Source organism: Epinephelus lanceolatus, chromosome 16 (assembly GCF_041903045.1).
Source record: "Epinephelus lanceolatus isolate andai-2023 chromosome 16, ASM4190304v1, whole genome shotgun sequence".
Lineage (NCBI taxonomy): Eukaryota > Metazoa > Chordata > Actinopteri > Perciformes > Serranidae > Epinephelus > Epinephelus lanceolatus.
Genome location: NC_135749.1, coordinates 25,988,483 through 26,000,000, shown reverse-complemented (window position 1 = coordinate 26,000,000; position 11,518 = coordinate 25,988,483). Strand labels below are relative to the sequence as shown.

Genomic DNA, 11,518 nt, shown 5'->3' with positions numbered 1-11,518 from the left:
CCAGCTATCAAAGATGGTAGGGAAACCTTCATGTGCAACTACTGTTTAAAGACATACACAAAGAATGCTACCAAGATGCAGATGCATTTGGACAAATGCAAGGAGTACTCTGTGGTTTCGCAGCAGTCACCAGGCCGAGATGGGAGCTCCTCTGCCTCCATTCCTGTTCCCTCCCTCTCTTTCTTACCATCTGCTTCTCCAGGGGGACAGTTCCTCATTGATTCGGTGGATCAGCGCAGCCAGGCATTTGCCGACGAGTGCCTAGCAAGAGCTGTGTATGCCACTTTGTCGCCCTTAACTCTCGCAGACAATATTTATTGGAAAAGATTTTTCAGCGTGCTCAGGCCTGCTTACTGTCCGCCCACCAGAGAGGCCTTGTCCTCTTCTCTACTGGACTGCGAGTATGACAGAGTGCAAAGCCAGGTTCATGAGGCCATTGGAAAAGCAGACTGTGTCACCATCATCTGCAGTGGCTGGTCTAATGTAAAAGAAACTGGAACTATCCTTTTTTCTGTCGCAACTCCTGTACCGTTTTTCTACAAATGTACAACGGTAAAGGAGCAGACACACACAAGCACTTATATTGCTGAGGAGCTGAAAGATGTTATAAATGAAGTGGGACCACAAAAAGTGTTTGCTGTTGTCACTGACGACGCCCCAGAAATGATGACGGCTTGGACTCAAGTAGAAAAGGCATTCCCACACATATCAGCTATTGGCTGCACATCGTGTGGAATCCAACAGCTCTTCGATGACATAGTTTCAACACCATCTATGAGGGCTGTGTGCAGGAGAGCTGAGCAGGTGGTGAGATATGTCACAGAGCAAAAAATCTTAGCAGAGACCTTTAAATGCTGGCAGACTACAAAGATAAGAAATCACACTGCTAGTGGGACGACATTGACACTGCCTGTTAACTCTGACTGGACTGGTGTGGTTAACATGTTCAACAGCCTCCTGGAGGGTCAGAACACGCTACAAAAGATGGCTGCTTCACCCACACTTAACATTGAAACATCTATCAGGGTCAGGATACAAGATGCTTCATTTTGGAAAGAGTTAAGCAGCAGTCGAAACCTGCTCTACTTGATTGGGAATTACATTGATTACATGAAGAGAGAAGACGCTGTGTTATCCGGTGTAGTTGACATGTTCAGTCAGTTAAGACACCACATCGGAGCTATGCTGTCCAGGTCTGTGCTGCACGGTGCTGAACAGAAAGCCGTCATGGCATCATTAGACAGGTGTCAGGAGTTTTGCGTAAAGCCCATCCACGCAGCAGCGTATATGCTGGATCCACAGCATGTTGGACAGCAGACACTCTCTGGGGAGCAGATAAACAGCGCTTACTATGTGATTTCCAACCTGTCACACCATCTAAATCTTGATGAGGGTAAAGTGCTTGGCAGCTTCGCCAGATTCTCAGCCAAGCAGGGATTATGGAAGGGTGCCGGGATATGGAGCTCATGCCAGCACGTGTCAGCATCCACCTGGTGGAAAGGGCTGTGTTCCTCTGAGCCGCTGTCCGCTGTGGCCTTTGCTATACTTCAGATCCCACCGACAACAGGTGCCTGCGAGCGCCTGCGGTCACGCTTTTGCAGTACAAAGGTGCAAGGTTCTCTCTCAGCTGACAGGGTGCAAAAACTGGTGGCAGTACAGACAAATCTCAACCTTATAGAGCCAAGTGAATGTGACTATGCTCAGCTGGAGAGTGAGGAAGAGAAGAAAGTATCATTTCAATCTGAGACTCAGTAGTAAGACAAAATGAGATATCTGAAGCCATGTAGGGCAGACAGCATGAACTGTGATTCTCATTCCTTGTGAAGGAAATATATTAAGAAATAGCCTTACAAGTCAGCAAAATACAGACAAATAAATCCGGTTTGTCAGATTAAATGTAAATTTCCTCTGAGATGTCTGAACTTGCACTGTGCTCTTATTCCTCTCTTCACTCCAAGGCCTTGTAAAATAAAAATGAAATGAGTAATGAGTGACAGAATCTGATGCCTTATTGTGCTTTAATCATATACAATACAATAGTTATTTTGCACTTCTTCTTCAGTTACTGTTTCAACTTAATAAGCACAATATGAAATATTAACAGACTAACAAGAGCTCTTATCTTCTCTTTTAGAGTATGTTGCTAATAAATTCAGTTTCAGTTTATTTTATTTAAGAAGCGACAGTGAAAAATAATTAATGCTGCCGATACAAAAATGCCAGAATTAGCCAATAGGCTATTTTTTTTAATCTGTAGTCCCTTGGCCAAGATGTATCATAAGGCTACCTAAAATACAACAAAGCAAAAAAACACAAACAAAAAGACAGGGCATACAGTTTGAAGACGTCTTTAAATACATCAGCAAGAGAAAGAAAGAAAGAAAGAAAGAAAAAAAGATAGTACATGCAATCTTAAAGGGCCAGTGTGTAATATTTGGCATGGTTTATTGTCAATCTAAATCTGAATCTGAATATTCTACCCATTAATATGTTTATACAAGTGTATGATCGCTATAAAATAAAATTCGTTTGGTTTTCGTAGCCTTATAATTATGCTTTTATATATATATATATATATATATATATATATATATATATATATAGCAAGGGCCTTGCTTTAGAGAGGTCGCCATCTTGCGCCGCCATGTATGTATGGCAGACCGAGTGGACAATCCAGCCAGCCAGAAAACATGTTTCGCGTGTATAAATAAACCAACGAAGACAGCGGAAGGAAGGAAGAAGGAGGAAGAAACAGCAGAGAGTGTTAGTAGTTCGTCGATAGAGAGTAGTGAAAAGTTTTTTTAGTTATAAAGTTTGCAGATGGACCACACTTACCACGCAACAGGAGAGAATGAACCCGAACCGTCATCTGCAAGGAAAAGAAGACGCAGCTTCACTCCTTGTGATGCACTCTCTGCGGCGCTTTTCCTCCTGATGATATATCTCCCCAACAATGGCAGCAGTAGCACCGAATCCCATTCTGTGCATTCAGCCTCTCTTCTCACCCGCTCAGCATCAAACACATGGAGTTCCTCATCTGTATGCTCAAACAGGTATGGCTCTGGGTCTGTGTCCGCTACAAGAAACTCTTCAAAATCGCGTTCAAAGTCGTCCATTGCAGCTACTATAGTCCGGAGATATTGCTAGGCTAAATAAACAGCTGAGCTCTGTTTACCGGCTACGCTGTCAGCCAGTGTGCGGGCTGGAGATTGGCGGAGCAGAGAGGGGAGGGGGGGTCCCCACTTAGTATGGTAAACGAGTATGTGTGTAAAGTTATTAAGTGTGTCTGTTACGCTAGAAGAGTCAGAGTTTGGGACGGAGTCTTCTACCCCCTGGAGTGTTACCAGAGTTTCTGGAGTGCTCAAATAAACGGGCTTTTTTCCTGAATGCTCCTCTGGTCTCCTGCTCGTGAAGGATTCATTACAATATCGTAACATGGTTTAGATTTCTAAATAAACATTCACCTCGTCGCTAGATAGACCTACTCCTGAAAAAGTTGTGCGCAAGGCTTTTTGTCCCTACGAGGCCACCGTCATTTACCCGACGGGAGGGGTGAGCGAGTGAGCCCTGCAATCTAGAATTTGACCACTGATGTCACTGTTTTCAACGGTTTTCAACCCATTTTACATACTGGCACTTTAAGACTGGAAAAAGGTTGTACAATGTTTTAAAGCAGTAGAGGCAGTAGTGACATGCGCAGATATAACAACATTGCAGAAATAGCAGGACATATAAATAGCAGCAGCAGAAAAGACTTCAGTGCTCAGTGTGTGTGTAGTTAATGTAATAATTCGGGGAAATATGTTTCTTCACTTTCTTGTTTGTACAGATTGAACAAATGAGAAATAACAGTTAATTTCTGAGCTTTACAGGTGCTGGTAAGGTTATGTTTCCTTCTGACAGAGCCAGGCTAGCCTTTTTGCAGTCTTTTGCTAAGCTAACCAGCTTTGCTACAGCTGGGCTGTATCCTTAAATTTACTGGGCAGATAAGAGAGTGGGACTCTTCTTACTAACTCTCAGCAAGAAAGCAAATATTTCCTAAAATTATAACCTTTAAGGGAAACTTTGTATTATTGAACCAGGACCCTATTATCCCATGTTTTTGTGTCAAAGTAACTAATGTAGACAACAATTTTTGAAGCCTATCCCGGCTGACATTGGACTGTGGGGGGAAGCCGGACCACCTGGAGGAAACCCACACTGTCACAGGGAGAACATGCAAACTCCGCACACAAGGGCTCCCCTACTCTAGGTTTGAACTCCTACCCTGGGTTTGAACCAGGAACCCAATTGCTGTGAGGCGACAATGCTAACCACTGCGTCACTGAGCAAAATTTTGTTACACACAGTAACAAACAAGATCAAATGAAAGGTAAAGAAAAACATTGAAATTATCTGTATGGTCTTTTCCATAATGTTTAATGTTGACACTTATATCAACAATCTGAGCCATCAGTAGCAAAAACAAGAACTTTTAGTGGACGTACATTGACAGTGCCAAATGCCCTGAGTGGTAACAGCTTAGTCTGTTTCAGTGCTGCCAGCTGCAGTGCTCTCATTTAATACTGGACCAGTTTCAAAAATTGTTGTTTCCATTCGACACTTACACACAAAAATCTGGGGATAAAAAGGGTCCACGTTGAAAAATATAAGTTTCTCTTCAAGGAACAAGTAATTCACATTTATCAGTCCTGGGATTGTAATACAAACCAAATATATGCAATTACATAAGTACAAAAAGTGACTAAAATGGACAAACTCCAACTTTAACACTTTTCATCAAAGATTTAATGGAACATAAAACATAGTCTTAGCTTGTAAGAAAGTTCAAACCCATAGCATCACAAAGAACTTCTGTGGCGAATCACTGAGTGTGTTTTCTCACACACACTCATTCACTGCTCTTTCCGTCAGCCTCTCTGCTGTGGTCTGCTGGTGGTTTGGCACCAGGGCGTCCCCGGGGGTTCTGAGGGGAGATCAGGGCCTTGTAAATACTAGCATTATTAATCTTAATAGGAACGATCCAGGACGGCTCTGAAGGTGTCTCTGCCTCGAAGGCAGCAGACCTGCCGTAAATCTCAGGCACTCTGTTGTTCTCCTCTACATCACTCAGTAAATCTCTCACTACCTACATGCATCCTCCCTCTCTCTCTCTCCCACAGTGTCTTCACTCTGCTGCCTGTTGTCTGTGCTGCATGGGAAGATTTTGTAGGCAGTGACAACAGATGTGTGGGCAATAATTAGAGCGATGGTATATATCCTTTCACAGATGAAGAGAAGGCCATTCTCATGATGTGTGCTGTTCATGACAGATGGCAGCGCGTCGGTTGGTTTTAAAGTCGCCCTTTGTGTGATTTAGTCATACCAGGCAGATTGCATGTATTTACTGTTGTGGTGATTTTTCACTCAGGTCGTGATTTCATCCATTTTTCATCATTTGTTGCGAGTCTACATTTAGTGTTTTCAGCTCAAGAGGTGTTTCTGTTAGTTCATAGCAATGCCTCATAGTATAAATCAGCTCAAAACACACAGCTAATTCAGTACTTCGTAAACGACAAACTTAAAAAAAAATCTGGTGTAGGTTTATATTTTTCTTAATGGCAACAAAAGATCAAAATCTACAATGTGTTGGTCCACCATCTGAGACTTTTCCATTATCCTGTGGCACTCAGCCCCAACCCCATTAGTTCTGAAGACATAAAAACAGGTCACAAATATGCATATGCATATATTGTTTTTTTGGAAATGGAAAGTAATTTCCCTAAAACAGCTGGGCATCGTAGATTTCAGCAAACTTTACTTAAACAGGAATCGGGGAATAGTCAAGGACTATTTTGTGCTGTGGATTAATACACCTGGTGTGCTCGTGGGTATTTACAGTAGCAGGATGTGGGATTGAATCAAAATAAACAAGTATCTGCGTTCATTGTAATGTCACCCAGTGCAACATTTTGGCTTAGTGCATGTTTTTAATAGTTTTACAAAGGAATAAGTAGTGTCAGGCTTTGAAAATGGCTTCACAGTCAGAACAGATCATTTCAATAAAATCTACAGTATTACCAGCATTATTCTTTTAAAGTCACTGAAGAGTTGAACCAAAAAAAAACAACCTATAGGTGTCATTTTAGGGGTACTGTGAGGCTCAGTTTATAGCAGGGGTGCTCAAAGTTTCGATGACCAAGTACCAATTGAGGAAGCCAGCATATCACTGAGGGCTGCACACATTCAGGACATACGATTTTGGCCACTTTCACCAAGCAGACCCCTAGAAATTCTCCATCACAGAAATGATTACCATGCTTAGCCACCACAGTTACACCTTCTCTACTTTTCACAGCATTTGTAAGAACTAACTGTTTGGCAGATAAGTCTTGTTAAAACTGTTCAACCTTATGTTTGTGTTTTTCACCCATGAACTTGTCACAGGATTTGTGATCAGTCACATATGTGCTTCGATAAGGCTGATCACCTTATCTCTCCCCAAAGATCTCATGAAATAAGAGTTAATCCATTTTTCCTGAAACCTCCTTTGCTCCTCAACCATACAGTGTTTTTCCATGGCGGATTTTCCATCTCATTTCCACATTAAACTGCCGAGTTATCCACTGAAATTGCTAGTTTTCACTAAGAGTGCTGGCACTGACGACCGAACGCAATTCCCGCAACATGTATAAAGTGTGGAGCTGCTCCATAGACAATTAATTAGGAAAGACGTTCTAGACCGTCTCTGTGAAAAAATTACAACGTTACATTTCAGCATGCAGTCCACTACTGATGAAATGCAGGCTCACAACAGTATTGGCTAGACACAGTGCACTCAGGAATCTCAGATAGTGGTCTGGCAACAATAGCCAAGGATGGAAAACATTCTCCTTTCCTTGGGGAATTGAGATTGGGATACTGATTAAGCTGCCTCAATTCCCTGTTAGAGTCAGCACGTTACCCAACAGATTTAGATGTCTCTCTTAACTCTGGACATGTTTGACTGCAGATGGGGCACCATGCAATTTGTTTGTAGTTCTGGGCTATAAAGCACAGTGCTAGGGTAGCTACATATTATGGTCCAATAATTAATGTCAGACGAGATCCAGTGGAATTTTGTAATTATTCATGTCCACAAAGTATGGCTGCTTTAACAGCTGGTGCCAATAGGACTGTAACTCCTCCCGTCAAGGACTGATAGTATTATCTTGGCCTGGAACAATGGCTGGCTTTAGCAGTGACTGTGTGTATCAGACAGAGAAGGCAAGCGAGCAACTGGTGCGCTGCTTACACTGCAAACAAAAGCTAGCTTGTCTGAGGATCATTGAGAGGAGAAAGTTATATTTTTACACTAGTATCAATGGCCAACAGGCCTGAATATAAAACCCTGAGAGGAAAGGTACAGTATGAGATTTCATCAACAAGTCTGCTCACTGCTCACTCTCTCCATGTAGCATATGCTGCAGCCTGTAGGCTATACTGTTAACTGTGTAAAGTGTATGGCAGCTTGGGTGAACTAAAGGAATACTTACCTCAAAAATGACTATTTGTATGTTATTTACTCACCACATGTTACTTTTAATTTGAGAAGAAGACTGTTTTTCTCCCATGCCTCCAAATAAACAAAGAATCCAAAATCTTAGAAAATTCTTGATGAATTGAAGTTATAGGGGTCCATGTTTAACAAAAGCAAAACTATATAAAAACCTGTATAGTACAGCATAATGTAAGTCTCATTTGTTCAGTCATATACTCAGTACTTCGCAAGCAGACAGCACATTCTGATGGGGAACTGGACTAAAAGTGAAACTTATCTAGCACTCCTCAAAGCCAGACTCCATTGAAAAAAACATTACCTTGCTGAGAACAGGAGCTGCTGGTCTACCGCTGCCTCAATCTGTTGTTTGTTTGTGTTGTTGTGTGAGTTTGGTAAATCCGAACCAACCCTTCAAAACGGTAATGTCACACAGTAACACAAACAAACTACAGATGAAGGCAGTGGTAGACCAGCAGCTCCGATGGTCGGCAAGGTAAAATTAATGTTTTTGTCAATGGAGTCTGGCTGTGAAGAGAGCATAGATAAGTTTAAGATTTCGTGCAGTTCCCCGTTGGAAACTGCTGTCTGTTTGGGAAGTACTGAGCACACGACTGGATAGATGAGACTTGGATTGTACTGCACGAGTTTGTCAACAGATGGTTTGAAATAGTTTTGCTGTTGTTATACACTGACTGAATGACTTCAGTTCATTGAGAATTTTAGTTTTCAGATTCTTCGTTCCCCATAGGAATGCGAGAAAAAACAAGTTTTCTTCACTAATTTAACATAACACAGGGTGAGTAATTAATATACAAATGATCATTTGGGGAGTGAAGTATTTCTTTAATATGTTAATTAATCCTAAATCATTCAATCCATCCTAACTATTTAGGAAAAGCCATTCTTCATGTCTTCAGTACCTGATGTCAGTTCACAAGGTCAAGGGAAATGGCAGGAGTAATAACCTAACGTGCATACCTTTTGGCATGTAACGAAAACCAGAGGAAATCCACACAAACATGTGGGAGACATACAAACTCTCCACAGAAAGAACGAGGGTAGAGATCTGAAGCCAGAACCATCCTGTTGTGTGGAGCCAGCGCTGCCCACTGAGCCACTCTGCTGCCCAGTTAAAATATCTAATAGAATGTTTCTGATTCTGAAATCAGAAACATGACCTTGATATACATTTTAATTTGCAGTAAGTCCCTTTCTGCATGTCTGTGGTGAGTACAGCCAAGCTACAAATCACCGCCTCCACTTCATCCTTCTCATCGAGTCCAAAGAGGCTCACCAACTGCGTCAGAAGGACGAGACTTTATTTAGAGATCGCCATTGTGTCAGACTGTTTGGCCATGTAACCGTTGCTAACATTCAACCTACTGGAATAACAGACCGGCACCAATTTGCGGCAAGAGCCTCCCATCATTTTCTCATTCCTCACCCAGGCCAGCACCAGCCCACCCATCAAACCCACTCCCCTCCAACCCCTGTCTGAAAAACAAAAACAACAGATGGGCTGTGCCAAGGAGACTGTGACTGCTCCTGGCCATTACCACAGCTAGGAGCCGCAGGGGTGGCAGGAGGGTTGAGCTGCTTGGGTTGCAGATATGTAAAGTAACCTGGTGGCAAGGAGAGTCTGGGCTGTTCTCCGTTGCATGTCGTGTTCTTGCTGCTCTCAGCACCTCATAATGCTTTTATAATTACATTCCAACCCAACTGAATCATGATTAGTTGATCACAGCATTTTTTTTCTGGAGAACCGGCTACTACAGTATAAACTCGTACAGCAAACATCACGTAGGCCAGAAGAAGTACTCAGATCCTTTACCTAAAGGAATAGTTTCAACTTTTTTGAAGTGAGGTTATATGAGGTTCCTATCTATAGTCAGTGTATTACCTACAGTACATGACCTCATTGTGTGACTTTGGTGAATATAAACTATCCTCCAACTCACACAATAACACAGAGTGATTGAGGCAGTGGTAGACCAGCAGCTCCTGTGTTCAGTGAAGTAAAATACTGTTTTTGTCAATGGAGTCTGGCTTTGAAGAGAGCACAGATAAGCTTCACTTTCAGTTCCTTTGCCTGTCAGAAAGGGCAGTTAGTTGGCAAGGTAAAGCGGTAAAAGTAATGTAAATATAGCACACACTTAAATTGATATTGATTTTTTTGGGTGGGACTTAGGTGGCTAAAATATGTTTTGCTGCTGCTCCATCAACAGCAGGACATTGCTTAGCTTCCATGGCAGTACTTCTGTCTGCTTCTCCAAACTGGAAGCATGCTGATCACCATTTACTGCAGGTACTATGTTGACTATGGAAAAGTCCCTCATTACATCAGTAATACTCATGCATCAATCTGTAAGTAGCATTTTACTGTTGTTGGCAAGCTATAGCTAATTATAATTACTCTATATACAGTTTGGTAGTTTAGTTCCTAACCTGAGAGTACAGGCCTTCTGGGGGATCACAGTATAAATGCGAGGGGTTGTGAGATGATTTCTGGATTATTAAAGAAGAGAAAACAAAGTTTCACTACACGGATTTGTGTTCATTTTTGGAATCTTGGCTGAGTTTTTGTTAAATATTAGAAAGTTTTACTTGCATTTAACAGTTATTTCAATGCAGAAACTTGTTGAGGGGTAGTTGAGGGGAAACTTCTCTTTGGTGGACCGCTGACAACTCATAGACATCTAAAATGTGACAAGGGAGCCAGTAGACACTTTTGTAATGGATCAAAAGCCGAAAAAATTAGGTTAGCATTAGGGTTTAGGTACTGAACTCTGTACTTGTAAGGGTAACGAGCAAATTACGGCAGCACTTAGTCAGAGTACCGACTAATGTTGAAATCGTCTGTGCCAAATGGCACCACCTGAGAATATCTGTGTGAGAACGCTGGGTTTAGACAAGGGGCAGAAGTGCTGCTAAGTGCCCCAAAGTCTGGAAGCCAGCCACAGAGCTCTGAGGCTAGCAACGGAGTTCCACAGATCTTACTGGTAACATCGTCCTTCCCTCTGAAATGTAGTGGAATAGAAGTATAGTAGTAGTAGTAGCACAGAATGAACAAACCAAAGTACCAGTGCCTCAAAATTATACTTGAGTACAATACATGAGCAAATGTACTTAGTTACTCCAGTAATTAGAGAGACTAACCCCCTCTATTCACTGGATTGTAAGTACTTAAACATTTCTATTAATTATACATATTCATGATTATGTAATGGTGAAAACAACTGGCTTGTGAAAACACTGCTGTCAGCTGTAGGTGTATTACATTTTTTTTTATTTGTTTCACCCACTTGCATCAACATCTGGATACAAGAACGAAGTTAAAACGTGTTGTTGTTTGGAAGTGGTTTGTTGCTATGAGCCTGTGTGTGATTTTGGTTTGCGTGATGTTGCCTCACGAGGACAGAGCACTTGGTAGGAGCTGGCATCACACACAACCTCATTTTATTCCAGCAAACATTGGCTTTAGCTGAAAGCCGAGGGACTCATCTGGGATAAAAAATGGCATGAAATAACCCAAATAGTAATGGCTCTGTTGGGGATGATACTATTTGCACTACATAGGAGGTCTATCTATTTCATCTTTCAAAAGTCATTTTGTTTGGGGCAATAGCAAGGCATTCTTATCAGAAAAGGTTGTAAAAAATGGTTAGAGACTGGAGGAGACCATGAAACAAAGCCCGTTCAAGACGGAGGAAACTTACACTGTTCACTCTCAGTGCTTTCCTACTATTGTGAGAGAGAAAATAACATTCATTTCTTTTATTCCACCTGAAGAGAAAATGATAGTCGCATTGGAAATACCAATTTAACCAAGAGGGAGAAACGGGCCACGTGACACATCGTCATCATTAAAGATGTGGGAGAGATCTGCATTGAAGGCAGGCCTTGAATCTGCTTTGCTGTTGTCATCAATCATCTCCGGGGGTGTTTTCATCCCCTGTCTTATCTATCTCATGCTTACACTCCACCTCTCTGCCTTCTCCT

At 41.9% G+C, this 11,518-nt stretch overlaps 1 protein-coding gene across 2 annotated transcripts in view; it reads left to right on the top strand.

Annotated features, from left to right (window-relative positions):
* The window catches only part of LOC117263179 (uncharacterized), a 4,050-nt gene extending 2,051 nt beyond the window's left edge, over positions 1 to 1,999 (top strand). For both annotated transcript variants that reach the window (XM_033636359.2, XM_033636360.2), the window contains exon 2: positions 1 to 1,999. This exon is cut by the window's left edge and continues 43 nt beyond it. In XM_033636359.2, the coding sequence (XP_033492250.1) occupies positions 1 to 1,755 (1,755 nt within the window). In that variant the 3' untranslated portion in view covers positions 1,756 to 1,999.
* Positions 2,000 to 11,518: the final 9,519 nt, after the last annotated feature.